The following is a 22,154-nucleotide window of genomic DNA, read 5'->3' as shown; positions in this document are numbered from 1 at the left end:
TACTGTAAATAAGTGTGTTAGCTAGCATACACCGATGTAATGGTCACATAAGCCCACTGTTAACACAGTTGTCTTCGTGCTACAGATTAATGCCGTCGACAGCCATCAATACCGTTCAGTCCTGCACAACTAACGTGCTGTTTCTCATTTAACAACAATAGAAATAAATGCTCAACTGGGACCACTGGCCGAAGTGATTTATTTTGAGAAAACACAACGCATGGAGAGCACATATACATCTGTTACACCTGCACGTACTCAGACCCCTTTTAGAAGTAAGAGGTATTTAGTACCACCAGCCAATCACAATCTCTTTGGTGTTAATCTACAGGAGAACAAACAGGAGAACATCTCTTACCATCATTTACCTCAGGATGATAAACAAGCTTTGCTTGATTAAACAATCCGATAGTCGGTCCTTACCCTCCCTGCTGATAAGGGCGGATCAGTTGTACTCATGGATAGGACAGTTTATGTAAATGAGGGTCATAGACAGCTGCTTGACAACACCTTTTACAAGAAACTCAGAAGTGACCCACCTCCCAATTTCAGAATACTATCCTTACTGTCCTAGATGGGTATTTAAGTTCTGGTCAAATCACCGTTCAACACCCTGAAATTGCCACCTTCTAGATTTTGCCGAAATTACACAAGAATGTTACAAAACCTCCAGGGCGTCCTATTGTAGGGGGCATTGATGCAGTAACAGTCCCTATTGTAGCTGGCATTGATGCAGTAACAGTCCCTATTGTAGGGGGCATTGATGCAGTAACAGTCCCTATTGTAGGGGGCATTGATGCAGTAACAGTCCCTGTTGTAGGGGGCATTGATGCAGTAACAGTCCCTATTGTAGGGGGCATTGATGCAGTAACAGTCCCTATTGTAGGGGGCATTGATGCAGTAACAGCCCCTATTGTAGGGCGCATTGATGCAGTAACAGTCCCTATTGTAGGGGGCATTGATGCAGTAGCAGTCCCTATTGTAGGGGGCATTGATGCAGTAACAGTCCCTATTGTAGGGGGCATTGATGCAGTAACAGTCCCTATTGTAGGGGGCATTGATGCAGTAACAGTCCCTATTGTAGGGGGCATTGATGCAATAACAGTCCCTATTGTAGGGGGCATTGATGCAGTAACAGTCCCTATTGTAGGGGGCATTGATGCAGTAACAGTCCCTATTGTAGGGGGCATTGATGCAGTAACAGTCCCTATTGTAGGGGGCATTGATGCAGTAACAGTCCCTATTGTAGGGGGCATTGATGCAGTAACAGCCCCTATTGTAGCTGGCATTGATGCAGTAACAGTCCCTATTGTAGGGGGCATTGATGCAGTAACAGCCCCTATTGTAGGGGGCATTGATGCTCAGTGTGTATCTCGTTTAGACTACAGCTCAGTGTGTATCTCATTTAGACAACAGCTCAGTGTGTATCTCGTTTAGACAACAGCTCAGTGTGTATCTCGTTTAGACTACAGCTCAGTGTGTATCTCATTTAGACAAGAGCTCAGTGTGTATCTCATTTAGACAACAGCTCAGTGTGTATCTCGTTTAGACTACAGCTCAGTGTGTATCTCATTTAGACAAGAGCTCAGTGTATCTCATTTAGACAACAGCTCAGTGTGTATCTCGTTTAGACAACAGCTCAGTGTGTATCTCGTTTAGACAACAGCTCAGTGTGTATCTCATTTAGACAACAGCTCAGTGTGTATCTCATTTAGACAACAGCTCAGTGTGTATCTCGTTTAGACTACAGTTCAGTTCATCTCAAAAAATTGGACACTTCCTGATTGGTATTATTATAAATAATGACTAATTATTATTCACTCAAAAAAGTAATGTTTTTTTTCTCCATTTATATGATAAAATATGGTAATATCCCCTCTGTTGTGTAGTGATGGGCAGTCTTCTGTGAGCCGGATCATTTGTCTCCGTTCACCTAAAACATTTATTTTGACAGGAAGTTAATGCTGACAGGTCTCTTTTCCAGGTGACAATACAATACAAACTACACATTAAAATACATGAAAAACACGATCACAGAAAAATACATTCTTCAATAAAAAGGTCCCCTAACAACTGTCAAATGCCCCAGAGACACCAATGCCTCCCATTTAAGTGCATTGTAGATCGTTCCAAACGCAAGGTGCAAGGAATCCAAAGGCTGATTTAGAAAAAAAGAGCAGTGGTCCCCTATTGAAAAAAGAGCTGTTCACTAAAGAGGTGGACAAAACATGACTTTACTCAGAGAGAGCAGGAGGAAGGAGAGAGAGAAGGAGGAGAGTAGAGAGATGATTCAATACCCCCATCATCACCTGAAGACTGTACACCACAGAGACAAAGATGAAGTTACAGAGACCAGTTGGTAGACTGGAGACTGTTGAGCTGAGTCAGGACAGACTGATTTAAATAGTTATTACAGAGACCAGTTGGTGGACTGGAGACTGTTGAGCTGAGTCAGGACAGACTGATTTAAATAGTTATTAGAGACCAGTTGGTAGACTGGAGACTGTTGAGCTGAGTCAGGACAGACTGATTTAAATAGGTTTTCAGAGACACACTTTGGTTCTGGTAGAAAAACGTTTTAGGATAAAAACATGACTTTACTCAGCATAGAGTCTGTCAGAAGACACACATCACACCATTACAACAGTGGGACTGTTCTGGAATTACGGTTGCTGAGTTCACATTCATTAATATCCCACAAGTATTCAGTATTCAGGCCTCTGACTCAGCAACTCAAAGAAGTAACACTTGCATTTCCCTTGACCAGCAAGTCAACATATCTAGTATGATGTCTCAAAGGCCTCACATACATTGCAGATCAAATTGTATTGGTCACACACGTGGATAGCAGATATTATTGCGAGTGTAGCGAAATGCTTGTGCTTCTAGATCCGTAAAAACTGCTCTCCTTCATTATGAGTTGTTTTGCTTCTAGATCCGTAAAAACTGCTCTCCTTCATTATGAGTCATTTATGAGTTGTTGTGCTTCTAGATCTGTAAAAACTGCTCTCCTTCATTATGAGTTGTTGTGCTTCTAGATCTGTAAAAACTGCTCTCCTTCATTATGAGTTGTTGTGCTTCTAGATCTGTAAAAACTGCTCTCCTTCATTATGAGTTGTTGTGCTTCTAGATCTGTAAAAACTGCTCTCCTTCATTATGAGTTGTTGTGCTTCTAGATCTGTAAAAACTGCTCTCCTTCATTATGAGTTGTTGTGCTTCTAGATCTGTAAAAACTGCTCTCCTTCATTATGAGTTGTTGTGCTTCTAGATCTGTAAAAACTGCTCTCCTTCATTATGAGTTGTTGTGCTTTGACTGCTCATCAGAATACATTTCTCTACGCTACATATTGCAACGTGAATGCATCTCAAGAGGAATATTCCTCCAACACACGACAACAAGCCGACTAGGTAAATACACTATTGTTCTAGGGTATATAGGGTGATGTTTTACATTACATGGTAAAAACAGTAGCAGAGAAAAGGTCCATCCTGAGTGATAAAGTCTCTGAAGGACTTGACCAGCAGCTACACAGCTGTCAGAGTTGAGGCTGCTGTGGTGCGCTGTGTACAGTAGACTATTTAATTGCCTTCTTCTGAACATGATCAACAATCATGCATGTCAGCGCAGTGCATAAAGCGTTACAGAGAAGATATCTACAACAGACGTGCTTCTGTAATACATGCCTTAACCAGTGTTTATATGCCAGTAATTCATGTATGGTTACTATCCATACTGCTTATCCTGTTTATCTATCCTCTTGGCATAGTTCTGGGTACAGAACAGTATTCAGGCCTTCCATTGGTGGTTGTGTCTAAGATGGCTACCAGGCGATCATTCTTACACAACCAGTATGGCCGATCGGTGAAGTCATCACACCCGGTCACTTCCTCATACGAACCTCTACCAAGATGGCTGTCTGTTTACATATTAGCATTGTTAGCCACACAGCATGCTAACTCCCTACCACTAATGGTGCTGGTTTTATTATTGCTATATATTCAGCCTGCTAGCCTAGCGTGCTAAGTTATTACCTTTTGCTAGCTGTATATATTGTGTGCTAAGTTTATCATATAAGCCCATTGCGAACACCTTACTACATAGAGCCATGAGGCGGCAGGTCGCCTCGAGAAAAGCGTTGGGCCAGTAAACGAAAGGTTGCTGGATCGAATCCCCCTGCTGCATTCAGAAAGTATTTAGACCCCTTGACTTTTCCCACATTTTTGACATTTATAACCTTATTCTAAAATGGATTAAATCGTTTTTTTTTTCTTCAATCTACACACAATTCCCCATAATGACAAAGCAAAAACAGGTTTTAGACATTTTTGCAAAAAAAAATAGAAATCACATTTCCAAAAGTATTCAGACCCTTTACTCAGTACTTCGTTTGGCAGCGTTTACAGACTTGAGTCTTCCTGGGTATGACGCTACAAGCTTGGCACACCTGTATTTGGGGAGTTTCTCCCATTCTTCTCTAGTCTACCTTTAAGGTAATAGAGAAGAGCACCTGGTGATTTTGGCAGATAAAGGTCATTACGACCCCAGAGACAAATCTTAGTACCTGAGAAGAGCCTGATAAGACTGTCCCTTCTGCAACTCCCTACGTGTGACCTCTGTCGCGACCCCGACAATACAGAAGTCTCTCACCAACTCAGCCTCCAGATTACTGGCACAGTTAAAGGTCATTACGACCCCAGAGACAAATCTTAGTACCTGAGAAGAGCCTGATAAGACTGTCCCTTCTGCAACTCCCTACGTGTGACCTCTGTCGCGACCCCGACAATACAGAAGTCTCTCACCAACTCAGCCAGGCATTGATTGCTTCTGTATGCAATAGCTGGTCCTTTCACTATATGCATTGTCCCTGTCAAATAAATCAGCACCTATTACAGACTACATAAACTACACCAAAGATGTCTGATATAAAGAACTAATGCTTCTGACACAGTGCTATATATGGAGTGGCAGGTAGACTAGTGCCATATATGGAGTGGCAGGTAGACTAGTGCTATATATGGAGTGGCAGGTAGACTAGTGCTATATATGGAGTGGCAGGTAGACTAGTGCTATATATGGAGTGGCAGGTAGACTAGTGCCATATATGGAGTGGCAGGTAGACTAGTGCCATATATGGAGTGGCAGGTAGACTAATGGTTAAGAGCGTGGGGCCAGTAACCAATGTCACTAGTTCAAATCCCTGAACCAACAAGATGAAAAGTCTGCCAATGTACCCTTGAGCAAGGCACTTAACCCTAATTGTTCCTGTAAGTTGCTCTGGATAAGAGCGTCTGCTAAATGACTAAAATGTAAATATATGCATATTCCTATATAGTCATAGTTAAGGTCCTTGTAACTCCAGGATAGTGGGTTTGATTCCTGGGACCATCCAAACATGTCTGTTAAATGGCACATAGGGGGCCTCCAGGGTGGCGCAGTAGTCTAAGGCATCGCAGTGCTAGCTGTGCCACCAGAGACCCTGGGTTCCGCCCAGGCTCTGTCAAAGCCGGCCGCCATGGGGCGACGCACAATGGGCCCAGCGTCGTCCGGGTTAGGGAGGGTTTGGCCGGTAGGGATATCCTTGTCTCAACGCGCACTGGCGACTCCTGTGGTGGGCCGGGCGCAGTGCGCGCTGTCCAGGTCGCCAGGTGCACGGTGTTTCCTCCGACACATTGGTGCAGCTGGCTTCCGGGTTGGAGGCGCGCTGTGTTAAGAAGCAGTGCGGCTTGGTTGGGTTGTGTTTCGGAGGATGCATGGCTTTCGACCTTAGTCTCTCCCGAGCCCGTACGGGAGATGTAGCGATGAGACAAGATAGTAAATACTAACAATTGGATACAACGAAATGTAGTCATAGGTAAGGTCCTTGTAACTCCAGGATAGTGGGTTTGATTCCTGGGACCATCCAAACATGTCTGTTAAATGGCACATAATACTATTATTATAGATCATTTCACATTTAAACCGATGACAGACTGAGAACACTGGCCTCATCTTCCTCATTCTTCGTCGTCTCCTTGTTCTTCATTAATGACGTCCACGCCTCCTGTTTAAACGGGATGGGAGACAGGATTAGAACAGAACTGTCTAATAGAACCTCACATGAACAGTCAACTAACAGTCACCTGTCCTCATTCATTCCAGCTACAGTGGTGGTTGTACTCATTCATTACAGCTACAGTGGTGGTTGTACTCATTCATTCCAGCTACAGTGGTGGTTGTACTCATTCATTACAGCTACAGTGGTGGTTGTACTCATTCATTACAGCTACAGTGGTGGTTGTACTCATTCATTACAGCTACAGTGGTGGTTGTACTCATTCATTACAGCTACAGTGGTGGTTGTACTCATTCATTACAGCTACAGTGGTGGTTGTATTCATTCATTCATTCCAGCTACAGTGGCGGTTGTATTCATTCATTCATTCCAGCTACAGTGGCGGTTGTACTCATTCATTCATTCCAGCTACAGTGGCGGTTGTACTCATTCATTCATTCCAGCTACAGTGGCGGTTGTACTCATTCATTCCAGCTACAGTGGCGGTTGTACTCATTCATTCCAGCTACAGTGGCGGTTGCACTCATTCATTCATTCCAGCTACAGTGGCGGTTGTACTCATTCATTCATTCCAGCTACAGTGGCGGTTGTACTCATTCATTCATTCCAGCTACAGTGGCGGTTGTACTCATTCATTCATTCCAGCTACAGTGGCGGTTGTACTCATTCATTCATTCATTCATTCATTCATTCATTCCAGCTACAGTGGCGGTTGTACTCATTCATTCATTCATTCATTCATTCCAGCTACAGTGGCGGTTGTACTCATTCATTCATTCATTCATTCCAGCTACAGTGGCGGTTGTACTCATTCATTCATTCATTCATTCCAGCTACAGTGGCGGTTGTACTCATTCATTCATTCATTCATTCCAGCTACAGTGGCGGTTGTACTCATTCATTCATTCATTCATTCCAGCTACAGTGGCGGTTGTACTCATTCATTCATTCATTCATTCCAGCTACAGTGGCGGTTGTACTCATTCATTCATTCCAGCTACAGTGGCGGTTGTACTCATTCATTCATTCCAGCTACAGTGGCGGTTGTACTCATTCATTCATTACAGCTACAGTGGCGGTTGTACTCATTCATTACAGCTACAGTGGTGGTTGTACTCATTCATTACAGCTACAGTGGTGGTTGTACTCATTCATTACAGCTACAGTGGTGGTTGTACTCATTCATTACAGCTACAGTGGTGGTTGTACTCATTCATTACAGCTACAGTGGTGGTTGTATTCATTCATTCATTCATTCCAGCTACAGTGGTGGTTGTACTCATTCATTCAAGCTACAGTGGTGGTTGTACTCATTCATTCATTCCAGCTAGTGGCGGTTGTACTCATTCATTCATTCCAGCTACAGTGGCGGTTGTACTCATTCATTCATTCCAGCTACAGTGGCGGTTGTACTCATTCATTCATTCCAGCTACAGTGGCGGTTGTACTCATTCATTCATTCATTCCAGCTACAGTGGCGGTTGTACTCATTCATTCATTCCAGCTACAGTGGCGGTTGTACTCATTCATTCATTCCAGCTACAGTGGCGGTTGTACTCATTCATTCATTCCAGCTACAGTGGCGGTTGTACTCATTCATTCATTCCAGCTACAGTGGCGGTTGTACTCATTCATTCATTCCAGCAACAGTGGCGGTTGTACTCATTCATTCATTCCAGCTACAGTGGCGGTTGTACTCATTCATTCATTCCAGCTACAGTGGCGGTTGTACTCATTCATTCATTCCAGCTACAGTGGCGGTTGTACTCATTCATTCATTCCAGCTACAGTGGCGGTTGTACTCATTCATTCATTCCAGCTACAGTGGCGGTTGTACTCATTCATTCATTCCAGCTACAGTGGCGGTTGTACTCATTCATTCATTCCAGCTACAGTGGCGGTTGTACTCATTCATTCATTCCAGCTACAGTGGCGGTTGTACTCATTCATTCCAGCTACAGTAGCGGTTGTACTCATTCATTCCAGCTACAGTGGCGGTTGTACTCATTCATTCCAGCTACAGTGGCGGTTGTACTCATTCATTCCAGCTACAGTGGCGGTTGTACTCATTCATTCCAGCTACAGTGGCGGTTGTACTCATTCATTCCAGCTACAGTGGCGGTTGTATTCATTCATTCCAGCTACAGCGGCGGTTGTATTCATTCATTCCAGCTACAGTGGTGGTTGTATTCATTCATTCCAGCTACAGTGGTGGTTGTATTCATTCATTCCAGCTACAGTGGTGGTTGTATTCATTCATTCCAGCTACAGTGGTGGTTGTATTCATTCATTCCAGCTACAGTGGTGGTTGTATTCATTCATTCCAGCTACAGTGGTGGTTGTACTCATGATTTGCACTTTTCGCACCAAAGTACGTTCATCTCTAGGAGACAGAACGCGTCTCCTTCGTGAGCGGTATGACGGCTGCGTGGTCCAATGGTGTTTATATTGTGTGTGTACTATTGTTTGTACAGATGAACATGGTACCTTCAGGCGTTAAAGTAGTAGCTCCACCCACATAACACGACCACACCAGGAAGTAACACTACCACACCAGGAAGTAACTCCACCACAGAACACTACCACACCAGGAAGTAACTCCACCCCATAACACTACCACACCAGGAAGTGTGACTTACCTTTCTGAAGGTCAATATCCATTTTTTCATCAACAGGTAGAGACCTCCAGCTACAGCTTCAACAAGAACTGCTACAAGAACTGTGACAGGAACTGTCAGCCAGCAGGTCTTAGGAAACATTTGATCTGAAACACAGGAAGTAGAATTATTACAATACCTAATGCTTATTACACATTAAATGACTTTTAAACAGGATTTACTTTACAGATAGTGCCTTCATTCAAATATCCAAAACTCTCACCTGGAACATGAACCTGTCTCTCCTTCATGTGTTTGATCTCCAACTGTTGAACGCGACAGGTGAAGGTGTTGTTGTCAGACTTCGGGACGATGACATGGCTTGTCACAGTGTAGCAGCCTTCACGGTCTCTGGACGTCTCTGTAGGTCCAGCAGCAGGGAGGACACGTCCCTGAGCGTCACACCACTCCATGACAGGCTCTGGGTAGCAGCCTTCAGCCTCACACCGCAGGACCACCTCATCGCCTTCCATTCCCTCAATGATGATAACTGGTCTGGACACAGCACCTATACAGGTACACAGATATACCACGGCTTTCAGCCAAATCAGCATTCAGGGCTCAAACCACCTAGTTTATAATGTTTGTGATATCAGACCATATACCACAGCTTTCAGCCAATCAGCATTCAGGGCTGAACTGTCCTGTTACCTTGGTAACCAGTTTACAATAGCAATAAGGCAACTCAGGGTTAGTAGTATATGGCCGATATACCCCGGATAATGGCTGTATCGTGCATAAGGACAGGCCATAGCCGTGATATCGGCCATATACCACACCCCCTCAGGCCTTATTGCTTAAATATAACACAAGGGTTTGTTGATATTCTTGGACCTTTAAATTAAAAGAGGAACTAACAATTGATCACAGCATTGTACATGGACTTGGGTTAAGGTAAGTATGTAGTCTAACCAATCTACAGTATGGAACTAATACTCATCATGCAATGGACTTCACATTGAACTCACCCCTGATTTCATGAGATCTGTCTCTTAAGGGGGTTTGGGTGGTCAGCAGGTGTGTTGACTCACCAACAAGGAGTTGAATGATGGTTTTCTGGTGGTTCAGCAGTGGAATGTAACAGGTGTAGTTACCAGCATCAGAGAGTTTCACTCTGGTCAACTTTAAACTAGTGTTGCCGTTCTCTAGTTCTTCTTTAAACAGTGACGTCCTTCCCCTGAAGACTGGATTCTGGAGCACAAGATCGTCCTTCTCATCTCTGTAAAGATGGACCTCTTTTGGTTTTAGGTCCGGTCTCTGCCACTCTACTGACTGATACACAGCACTGACGGTGTCTCTCAGGGTGCAAGGCAGGATGACGTCATCACCAACTAAGGCCACAATGGGTTGAACTATCCGTGAGAAAAACAGATTACAGATTCATATTTTTTATTTATTTCACCTTTATTTAACCAGGTAGGTAAGTTGAGAACAAGTTCTCATTTACAATTGCGACCTGGCCAAGATAAAGCAAAGCAGTTCGATATACTTTGAGACAAAGCAAGACATATGCCTACTGAATGTTGAGCAGGTGGATAGTGACTCCCACAACAGCTAAGGTCATTTGAAACATGAAATGGTCTATGAACATTGACTAACATCAGTCCTACAAATGTGAACTTTACTCACATACACAATTCAATAAAGCGTCTCACTAAATAGTAGGGATCAGTTAGAACAATCTGTTTATTGATGAGTTGATCGGAGGTGTTTGAATCAATCACAGATATGAAAAGGGCTGCGTTTCCACAGACAGCTGATCTCTCTTTAGTGAGAGCTTTCACATGATGCTAGGCGACCTCAGGAGACACTTTTAAAAGGTCCAATCTGAAGATCAAATCATTTCTGGGTAAATATTAAGTACGTTATTCTGACTGACTGTTTTCACTCCATGTGATCTCATCTCGGTACCTAATGGCAGTCAGGCTACCTCTGGCAAGCACATGGAGGGCTGTGCGGTCCCCCAAAGAAATGCCACCCCACACCATGACTGACCCACCGCCAAACCGGTCATGCTGGAGGATGTTGCAGGCAGCAGAACGTTCTCCACGGCGTCTCCAGACTCTGTCACATGTGCTCAGTGTGAACCTGCTTTCATCTGTGAAGAGCACAGGGCGCCAGTGGTGATTTGCCAATCTTGGTGTTCTCTGGCAAATTTCAAACGTCCTGCACGGTGTTGGGCTGTAAGGCGGGCCCTCATACCACCCTCATGGAGTCTGCTCAAATGGTCAGAAACAGACACATTTGTCATTTTGCAGGGCTCTGGCAGTGCTCCTCCTGCTCCCCCTTGCACAAAGGCGGAGGTAGTGGTCCTGCTGCTGGGTTGTTGCCCTCCTACGGCCTCCTCCACATCTCCTGATGTACTGGCCTGTCTCCTGGTAGCGCCTCCATGCTCTGGACACTACGCTGACAGACACAGCAAACCTTCTTGCCACAGCTTTCATTGATGTGCCATCCTGGATGAGCTGCACTACCTGAGCCACTTGTGTGGGTTGTAGACTCCGTCTCATGCTACCACTAGAGTGAAAGCACCGCCAGCATTCAAAAGTGACCAAAACATCAGCCAGGAAGCATAGGAACTGAGAAGTGGTCTGTGGTCCCCACCTGCAGAACCACTCCTTTATTGGGGGTGTCTTGCTAATTGCCTATAATTTCCACCTGTTGTCTATTCCATTTGCACAACAGCATGTGAAATGTATTGTCAAATAAAGATGTTCTCAACTAGCCTACCTGGTTAAATAAAGGTGTTCTCAACTAGCCTACCTGGTTAAATAAAGGTGTTCTCTACTAGCCTACCTGGTTAAATAAAGGTGTTCTCTACTAGCCTACCTGGTTAAATAAAGGTGTTCTCTACTAGCCTACCTGGTTAAATAAAGGTGTTCTCTACTAGCCTACCTGGTTAAATAAAAATGATGGATACCAAAATTACCTCGATGAATTATGAAGCTGTGCGCTTTTGTCAATACATAAATGTTTAAAACATTGTTTTAAAAAGGTACCAAATAAAAACAACGACAAAAACGACAAAAACGCCATTCCTTCCCCAATAGGCTGGACAGGTGTAATGAACGTGTGTAAAATGCCCATAACACGTGTTCAAATCTCCTGTAAAAACACACTGGACACGTGGGGGAGGGAAAAAATCACTGTACAAAAAAATGACATTTGACACTTGAAAAAATGAAGTGAAAATGATAATTACAAGTGTTAAGACATGTTCTGGGGAAGACAATTTGAACCTCTTGGCCTTCCATATGTGGTCAGGCTTCTCACCTCCCTATTCGTTATCGTTCAGGGACGCTGTAAATGGTGAACTGTCTTTCCTGAGCCAACACTTATTCTGTAAATAGCCAATCGGTTGTCTCTTCTCTCTTCAATCGCTTGCTGCATTCTTGTTATGTGACCGATTGGCTGAGCCTTGGGTACAGACAGTACTGTTCACCAGTCTTGGGTACAGACAGTACTGTTCACCAGTCTTGGGTACAGACAGTTCTGCTCACCAGTCTTGGGTACAGACAGTACTGTTCACCAGTCTTGGGTACAGACAGTACTGTTCACCAGTCTTGGGTACAGACAGTAGTGATCCAAAACAGCCCCCCCCCCCCTCAACTTTTCTCATCGGATCTACAGGAATCACGTTGGTCACCCATCTTGGATTCAACGCGGTGAATTTCGCCTAAAGGTGACTAGTGTAGAGAAATGCTAATTCTTATGTAGGTGACCAAACTATTGTTAAGGGGGGGCTACAACTCAGAGTTGAGCCTGTGGGGTCCCCTACAGGATAGCTCCCGCATTACACTAATGGCCAAAACCAGCGCACACACACATGATCTCCGTTGTAGCTGAACGTTGAATGCCCGAAGAGGATTCTACGATGACGGACAGACTACTGAGCCAATGGCGGAAGACTACAGACTACACCCCAGCTGAACCAATCCAAAGATCCGATCTTCCAGAATCAACCTACTTTCTTTTCTATATAATAGTGGTGTACTGATTGTAACGGCCTCTTCTTCGTCTGCGCTTCCGTACGAACCAGCGGGAGAGCCGTAATTACGCTGTTCTAGATATCTTCACTCTGAATAAACTGTAGCTTGTCATACAATTTACCACCTTGTCTGAATCGATCCTTGACCGACTCGTCCGTCTACATATCCAATTACTAACAGAAATGGTAGCAGAGTATAGTTTACTAACGATCCAGTCGAAGTGAGTTGATTTGGGTGTGGAGAAGGCGAGTTGGGGAAAGGACGATTCATTAAATAAATAAGAAAGACGGGTGAAGACTTTCGGGGGAGGGCAACAATTCTGCTCAACTCGGAAAACTGATTTCAAGGTGCACCATAAAAAAAATAAGGTAAGCAAAAGCCTGTTAAATCAAACTTTGCATATTGTCGAATAGTCTGTCCAAATTTTTATCAGTTTTTCCGAGTAAGTATGAATTCTTGTGTAAATTTATAATTTGCTGACGAGTCGAAATAACAGTGTATGTGAACATATGTAGTAACGAACCGGCGACGGCCGGTGTGATTTAAATCATTGATGAGATATCAGTCCGGTCAGCACAGTCTGCTAGCTTTCAATGATGAGTGATCACTGTTTTGTCTTTGATAGTTCCGATAGGGGTCGGGAATAGAGATCAGTAGGGGATAGCTAATTACTATTCTTCAAATCTGGCGCCGAGGGGGATAAATTGTAATTTTATCCCGTGACCCGGTACGGCTCAGTCTGATAGAGATTCACCGATAGGGGTCGGACATGTGTGATAGTTCCGATAGGGGTCGGGAATAGAGATCAGTAGGGGATAGCTAATTACTATTCTTCAAATCTGGCGCCGAGGGGGATAAATTGTAATTTTATCCTGTGGCCCGGTACGGCTCAGTCTGATAGAGATTCACCGATAGGGGTCGGACATGTGTGATAGTTCCGATAGGGGTCGGGAATAGAGATCAGTAGGGGATAGCTAATTACTATTCTTCAAATCTGGCACCGAGGGGATAAATTGTAATTTTATCCCGTGACCCGGTACGGCTCAGTCTGATAGAGATTCACCGATAGGGGTCGGACATGTGTAATAATTCTGATAGGGGTCAGCTCGATAGGGATCAGGAATAGAGATCAGTAGGGGATAGCTAATTACTATTCTTCAAATCTGGCGCCGAGGGGGATAAATTGTAATTTTATCCTGTGGTCCGGTACGGCTCAGTCTGATAGAAATTCACTGATAAGGATCGGCTTTCAGGGGTCAGAGATGTAACGTGCTGTTTTGTCTTGTTTTGTCTATTTGTAACTGTTTATGTTATGTTATGTTAAAATGCAATGTGGTTGTAATTGTTTCCATTAAGGTTGTTGGTGGTTAGATAGAGGGAGAGAGAGAGAATTATAATAAGGGATATTGGATAAATCCGAAACTTCTATATTGTACCTATGTACCTATGTTAATAGGTACATGTATAAATGTATAATCAGGAATGAAATGACTGATGTATAATTGAAATAATATCTGAATATAATATTTAAATATTGAGACTAAATAGTCGAATAGATCCCTTGGTTGTGCGCTCCATAATGCTATACAAACCCATGCGGTTTTTCTCAACCTGAATATACGAAGGAGAAGCTCTGAGATAAGGCAGAGCACGAGCAATAGTGTCTCTTCGAATACATCGTGGGTACTAATCAACGTCGGGCGAAGTATATGCTAACTATATTCAGATAGAAGGAGAGAATTTCGATTAAAACTACGATTAAATTCCGATTGAATTAAATTAAATTACGTTTAAAGCAAATTCACAATGGCGACTCCCAATACTCCAAAGCTGAGGTTTAATGAGTTCCTAGAACAAAAAATTGAATATAGATCAGGGGGAAAGGAACGATGGACGCCTATAAAGAAAGTTTGGGAGGGATTGAAGTTAAGATGGACACAAGCAGGTTATCTAGGGGGGTGGCCGCCAACAGGGGCCCAGCTGAAAACAATGGAATGTGAGTTGAGAGGGACGTAGCAGGAGGCCAGAGACAAGGAAGTTGAAAGAAATAAAAGCCATGTATTTAAGAACCAAGGGACCAAACAGAGAATGAACAGAAGGCGGGGCCATTGCGTCTCCCACTGGTCTGCTTACTGGCGTAAATGAAGATTTGCAAGAATCAAATCCTGTGCATGAAACACGCTTGATATTCAGTCGGGGACTAATATCGATATGAATGAGGTCGGGGACAAAGCGAGTGTGGTACATGAGGTGTTTCAGTTGGAGCTGGAACCGGTGAGAATGTTGAAAAAGTCGCAGGCTTGCTGATGAGAGTTATATCATAGAATATTGAGGGGGGTGCATGACTGTTGGAAAGAGTGTTAAACTCTATTAACGTAAAATTCTTTTTGCGGATTTATATTATGAGGTTTGAACTATACTAATGTTGTAGAATTACATAATCAACATCTGAACATACTTACGTTAAACATTAATTGAGCCACTGAGTAATAGATAAGCTGTACACTAGGTACGGGGCGAAGGGTGTGGTCGATGTAAGACGGGAGTGGTGTTCTAACCAAATTATTTAGTTATTTTAATTCATTTACACAAGTACTTCCCGGGTATTGATTTTGGTTTGATTGTTCAGATAACATCATTGAAATTAAACAGGAGGTCAAGGTATACTAACATTAGAATCTGTTTTCATTATGGAGAACAATGAAAGGCCCGCAGAGTGGATTGCAGGCTGAGGTTTTTATGTTAAAGGGACAGTGCACATTTATCACAGTTGTGTGTGTCTGTCTAATGGCTGGGTATTTAAGAAGTATTTTTGGGAGAAAATTTGGAGAAACACGAATAAGACATGAAACATCGAGACAAATTATTTGAGTTTGAGGGGATTATGATAATTATTAGGTTTTGTTTTTGTAGTAAATGTTTGGGTTAAGGGGATTTCCATGTTCCCAGAGACATGATATTTTAAAGAGGCACGCTCACATATGGAACCTTTATGAGTTTTTATTTTATGAGTTTTAATTACACAAGTGATTTTTATTTTATTTTAAGGATAAAGGGTTCTTTAATATGTCTAATATGGTATGGAACACGAATGTGGGGGGATGGTGTAACCCGTGACCGGATTTCATGGCTCTCTCGGGTGGTCTGATCAGCCACAAGGGGGTGCCATTTGAATAATACATTTGTGGTCATGGGTAATACTGTTTTATAAAATTTAAATTTAATTTTTTAAGGTAACTTAATTATAGTGGAGTTTACTTAACCTATATAAAGACTTTAGTAATTGCCACCATAGACATGTTTTTCTAAAAATAAAAATCCATGAGTTTAGATAAAGCCAAACAGTGGGACATTTAGTTAAAATGTGGAAACATGGGAAAAGGCAGACAGATGAGCCCTCCCCCGCACTGCAGAGACCTTGACGGTTGGAGAGCAGAGAGGAGAAGTTTTAGAAGGGAGCCAGGACGAGCAAGGATAACGGAGTGTGTAGATAGCAGTCACTGAGTGGAGACAAAAGGGAGAATTGGACATGTGAAAAATTAAAGGGGCGCTTATCGTGGGTGACATCCCAAATAACACAGCTCCGGATGAATCAGTACCCGAAGCCTCAGCTGGTTTGACCACCCTGGCTCACGGGTTGACAGAAAACACTGGGGTGGATACTTCTGATTAATTGGGTTTGATAATATGTTTAGAAAATGGGGAAAATATTATGATCACTGTATTGTGGGCTACATTCACCTGTGTGACTGTTTTAGTTTTATGGGGCTGTTGTCTATGAGGCCTTATTTCCAGGACTCTGGAGAAATCGATGGAAATAGATGGTGATGTACCAGCGGATTCCAGGTTCTGACCCGTGGAATGCTGAATGTATGTCTACAGAACAAGTGGACGAAAATTATAAATGAAATTATATTAAATTGGGAGGGTGTCCGTATGGGGATTACAGGATAACCGACTTGGGACAGTTCTGGGATTGGAAGAGAGGGTATCCTTATAGCATAGGGGATCCCACAAAGGTGGATAGGTTTTTCATGATATGGGAAAACCTGGGAGCACTGTTGAACTTTGTAAAGGTGATGAAATCTTGCTAACCATCAAAACTATTAAGCTCTCTGATGCAGGCACTTACACCCTCGGACTACAAAGGACCGGGACAGACACGATGGGTGTGTTTTCTATTAAGGTGCTGACAAAACCAGAGGTCCCAGATGAACCAGGGCCAGACACACTCCTCTACCACCCCTGGACCGAACCTGCCACCACTGTGTTAAAAATCCCATTCAGGTAATTAATGTTAGACTATTCAGCTATTGATCAATTAGGCACTGAGACTGGTGTTATTGGTAGGGACAATTTGTGGCTTTCTTATATGAGGTATACAGTTAAGACCCTGAAAAGAAAGGACTGCATGAGTTACATGAAACATTGGTCATGATAGACCTCTTCTGGCCACACACCCATTTGCTATAGGAGAAAAGGAGGGGTGGTTGTGTATTCTGAGAGGTTTTTACCTGGTTGAGGCCAATTCAACTCTCTGTTCCTCTGAGCCTTGTGTTTCCTACAGTACCTCCTCATCGGGCCCCTTGGGGTGTTGAGGCATATGGGGGCAATTACAGTTGCATCACGGGTACAGGTAATGGCATTGATTATGGGAGATTGCCTGAAGCTGATTGCAGTAGTAACATAACCATTAATTCCACTTGGCCAGTTACAGGCCTAAACCAAACTAGTGGTCTGGCTGATGTGTGGTGGATCTGTGGACCCAAAAGAGTGCTGAGACTCATTCTTAGAGGAGACTGGCAAGGTACGTGTGCTCTGACCAGTTTGATAATTCCACTGACCATTGTTGATGTTACTGCTGAACAGTTGTTGGGTTCTGTATCCAGGGGACCTGAAAACATTCCATCCCATGGGAGACATAGAAGTAGTGCTCCATGGACAGAGGATGTAGTTGACATACACACTAACCTGTTGGGAGTGCCGGTGGGGGTTCCTCATGAGCTTCAGGCCTTGGGCAGGAATGATGGATTATAGGTCCAGCCACAGTGGATGCAAGACAGACTGCATGGATTCATTACATCTACTATGATCAACAGCGTTTTGTTAATTACCCCCGTGATGCACTCACTGGTATGTCTGAACAGTTTGAGGCCACATCTAGGGTTGCCAGACAGAATAGACTTGCTTTGGATATGCTTCTTGCCAGTCAGGGGGGCGTATGCAAGATGTTCGGTGAACAATGTTGCACGTATATTCCTAATAACACCAGTCCAGATGGTAGTATATCTAAGGCCCTTAGTGGGCTTGATGCACTATCTGCTGAGATGAGGACCATGGCGGGGGTGGAGGAGTCTGGCCTGTTCTCTTGAGTGGGAGCCAGATTTTGGTAAGTACACTAGAATGGTGGTTACTGGATTTCTGACCCTTATTTTTGTTATTGATGTGTTGTGCTGCTTGCATCATACCGTGTTTCAAGAAGTCTGTTACAGATGTGGTGAAGGCTTCAGGCATGATGATGCCTTTGCTTGATGCTCCAGTTGGAGATGCTGATACTGAAGCATGCTTTCAGGGGAGGATGAGACTGACTGAGGATGACCCATGGTATGCTGTGGGCGAGGTAGTAGAATAAATCTTACACCACCACAGTTCCTTGTTATACATCTTTATGATGGGTTTTCTTTCCAGTATGTTTGTTCTCCCTGTTGTGAAGGTTTTGAGTCCCTGGGTGGCATGAAGCCCAACTGGTGCAGGATAGGAGTAGCTGAGAGGACCAGATGGTTTATAATAATGCTTTGCTTTGCTTTACTCTGTTTTCCATGACCAAAGTTTTATCCGGTATCTTACATGTCAATAAACAATAAAGTGTTATCCTGTTTTTGCTAAGTGACACCCTTGTGGGTGTCAAAAGGGGGACTTAAATTTCACACAAATTTTTCTTTTAATGTTCTGTTTTTGAATGAGCTGTTCTCTTTTGACATGAAGGTATTTTAAACTCTGTGACTGTTATATGATTCATTGCTGAATTTTTGTTCACACCCTGGGGGGTGTGAAAAAGAGGGATTATTGGTTCCTGTGTTTTACATTATAGCCATTACCATATATATGATTGAATATTATCTGCTGTTGGCTTGTGTTGATGTATGCAAGTGTTATGCAACATAGCTGACTTGAAACATTGTTAAAAGTGTCAGGGCCAGGGGACTTTCTCATGCTGGAAAAATACAGAAGGGAGGGCACATTCAGAGCGTGGGGTTGCGAGAACAAGCGTTTTTTTGTTGTTAGATAACAGGAGCCAGGTGCGTGATAACGGTATGGAGCATGAGAGCCTGGCTGCAACTTCTCTTATGACATTCCAGAATCGCATTGCAGTAGATATGCTACTGGCGGAGGAAGGTGGAGCTTGTACTATGTTTGGTGACCAGTGTTGTACTTTCATCCCTAATAACACAGCCTCGGATGGTAGCTTGACCATAGCCCTAGAAGGTCTGCGGACGCTTAATGGTAAAATGAAATCTCATTCTGGGATGGATACCTCGATGTGGGACTCCTGGATGAGTGCGTTTGGTAAATATAAAACCCTGGTGTCCTCCATTTTGGTATCCATTTCGGTGTTCGCTGACATTTTAGTTCTCTGTGGATGCTGTTGCATTCCATGCATCCGTTCCCTTGCCACTAGGGTTATCTCTAGAGCCATTGACCCTTCCTCCCCTTCCCAGATGTTTCCTCTGCTGGATAAAGACCTACATGAATTCGAGGATGAGGAGGAGAGTGCCTATTTAGGTTTACATTATATCTGCTGTTGCCTTATGGGGATGTATGTATGTGTTATGCAAGTGGATCATTCCGCCTGACTTGCCAAGTTTAAGTCACATCTCTTTGGAGATGTGAAGAGAGGGAATCACAACTTTTTCCTGCGGGAAAAAGTTGCCTTATATAGACAAGCATTTTACTTTTATTTTGAGCTGTTGTTCTCCGCTCTGTTAAATGAGGGTTGTAAGTTCCTGGGTGGCTGGTAGCCAACTTAGTACATAGTGGGATTGAATGGAGAACATGATGGTAATACTATATCTATTTTTGTTTAATACCGTGCCTTATTTCATAGTCCCCTTGGGAGAAGTTTCTCTTTGTGTCTGGATCCAGTTAGGTTGTGTCACGTCTCTGGTGAGACGTGAAGAGAGGGTTTTGTAGAGAAATGCTATTTCTTATGTAGGTGACCAGACTATTGTTAAGGGGGGGGGGCTACAACTCAGAGTTGAGCCTGTGGGGTCCCCTACAGGATAGCTCCCGCATTACACTAATGGCCAAAACCAGCGCACACACACATGATCTCCGTTGTAGCTGAACGTTGAATACCCGAAGAGGATTCTACGATGACGGACAGACAACTGAGCCAATGGCGGAAGACTACAGACTACACCCCAGCTGAACCAATCCAAAGATCCGATCTTCCAGAATCAACCTACTTTCTGTTCTATATATAAGTGGTGTACTGATTGTATCGGTCTCTTCTTCGTCTGCGCTTCCGTACGAACCAGCGGGAGAGCCGTAATTACGCTGTTCTAGATATCTTCACTCTGAATAAACTGTAGCTTGTCATACAATTTACCACCTTGTCTGAATCGATCCTTGACCGACTCGTCCGTCTACATATCCAATTACTAACACTACCAGAGTGAGGACAGACATTTTCCAGAATAAACGTGGTGAGAGAAAAACGTAAGTAAATGTCTCACTCTCTACCTGGTATCTTACTCTGCCGCTATACGACTTGGTATTCGTTGTTTGACCCAACCCGGTTCCACTCTACAGATCCTGTGTTTTACAAAGTAACGTTACAACTGCAAAACCCACATTATCACCAGCTAGAAAACGTACTTACCGCCTGTGTCACTTGCGGTTGATGATATAATTAATGAACATAACATGCAGACCGAATAAATCCTCATATTGTCCGGTTAAAGACAGAAGTCATGTAGAACTATAGGATCATGTCAACATATCAGCGTGACAGGATACATTGACGTGAAACCGCTGAGCTGCAGCAAACACACTGTCTTATAGTTTCCTCTCCTGTCTGTATCCTTGGTATAATGCAGTCGACCAGCCCTTCCCTCTCTGCTGAAGAATTTCGCATAACTCGTCATGGGAACCACTCGATATGATTGGTCAACACCCAGTGCATTAGGGAGTGGTGTTTAACCACGTGCTATTTTACAGGCCGGGAGCCAATCACTAAATCTCACACACACCATCACTCAGCAACAGCCTGTAATGGCTTATATTTTGTGTCTACAACTCAGTGCAACGATTTCGATGTGAAGATTGACATGTCTAAGATACTTCACACAGCCAACATCGGATAATATTTAATCATATATATATGGTAATGGCTATAATGTAAAATACAGAATCCCACAAGATAGACATGTCTAAGATACTTCACACAGCCAACATCAGATAATATTTAATCATATATATGGCAATGGCTATAATGTAAAATACAGAATCCCACAAGATAGACATGTCTAAATTACGGTTTTTATTTATTTAGAAACATGCGTTTAAGGGAATATTTAAATCCCCAAATCCTGATATTTCAACTGAACATGTTGGTTTCTCACCTGTGTAACAGGGTTGGTTATGTTTCCACTTGCCTCGAAAGAAATGTGTATTTAATGTTCAAGCATTCTTATTGGTTAGTTCAACTCTGATGACAATAGGTGTGTTGTGATTGGCCCCGCTTGCAGATAGGGGCAGATCGCGAGCGTCAGGTCTCCCCAGTATGAAAATGTGATGCAATGAGTAGGTCACCCTCTGAATACTGTTTTCTATTTTACAATGTGTACAAGTTTGCTGTACGTTACTGATATATACATGTGTGGGTATATGGTACCTGTTAGGGATTGAGGGGCTCTCTGGGATGTGCTTTGGTATATGATTACTGTAAATAAGTGTGTTAGCTAGCATACACCGATGTAATGGTCACATAAGCCCACTGTTAACACAGTTGTCTTCGTGCTACAGATTAATGCCGTCGACAGCCATCAATACCGTTCAGTCCTGCACAACTAACGTGCTGTTTCTCATTTAACAACAATAGAAATAAATGCTCAACTGGGACCACTGGCCGAAGTGATTTATTTTGAGAAAACACAACGCATGGAGAGCACATATACATCTGTTACACCTGCACGTACTCAGACCCCTTTTAGAAGTAAGAGGTATTTAGTACCACCAGCCAATCACAATCTCTTTGGTGTTAATCTACAGGAGAACAAACAGGAGAACATCTCTTACCATCATTTACCTCAGGATGATAAACAAGCTTTGCTTGATTAAACAATCCGATAGTCGGTCCTTACCCTCCCTGCTGATAAGGGCGGATCAGTTGTACTCATGGATAGGACAGTTTATGTAAATGAGGGTCATAGACAGCTGCTTGACAACACCTT

At 43.2% G+C, this 22,154-nt stretch overlaps 1 protein-coding gene and 1 long non-coding RNA gene across 3 annotated transcripts in view; one reads left to right on the top strand and one right to left on the bottom strand.

Annotated features, from left to right (window-relative positions):
* LOC116353923 (uncharacterized) overlaps positions 1-22,154 on the top strand; it is a 42,531-nt gene that overhangs the window by 15,865 nt on the left and 4,512 nt on the right. Inside the window, exon 2 of the long non-coding RNA XR_004203328.1 lies at positions 4,531-4,682. This is a non-coding gene — a long non-coding RNA (uncharacterized LOC116353923). The remainder of the gene's footprint in view (positions 1-4,530; positions 4,683-22,154) is intronic.
* Positions 183-20,808, bottom strand: LOC116353922 (butyrophilin subfamily 1 member A1-like). Of its 2 annotated transcripts, none has more exons than XM_031791669.1 (5): positions 20,582-20,808; positions 9,742-10,062; positions 8,934-9,218; positions 8,693-8,817; positions 183-6,041 (listed from the first exon to the last, which is right to left on the bottom strand). In XM_031791669.1, the coding sequence occupies exons 1-5, from the start codon at positions 20,646-20,648 to the stop codon at positions 5,955-5,957; spliced, it is 885 nt and encodes a 294-aa protein (XP_031647529.1). In that variant the 5' UTR covers positions 20,649-20,808; the 3' UTR covers positions 183-5,954. The 2 variants fall into 2 exon arrangements, with proteins under 2 accessions (XP_031647529.1, XP_031647528.1); XM_031791668.1 differs by having other exon boundaries at positions 5,737-6,041; positions 9,679-10,062.

This window comes from Oncorhynchus kisutch, linkage group LG16, assembly GCF_002021735.2.
Source record: "Oncorhynchus kisutch isolate 150728-3 linkage group LG16, Okis_V2, whole genome shotgun sequence".
Taxonomy (NCBI): Eukaryota; Metazoa; Chordata; class Actinopteri; order Salmoniformes; family Salmonidae; genus Oncorhynchus; species Oncorhynchus kisutch.
Note: the sequence above shows the minus strand (reverse complement) of the source record. Positions and strands in the feature narration are given on the sequence as shown.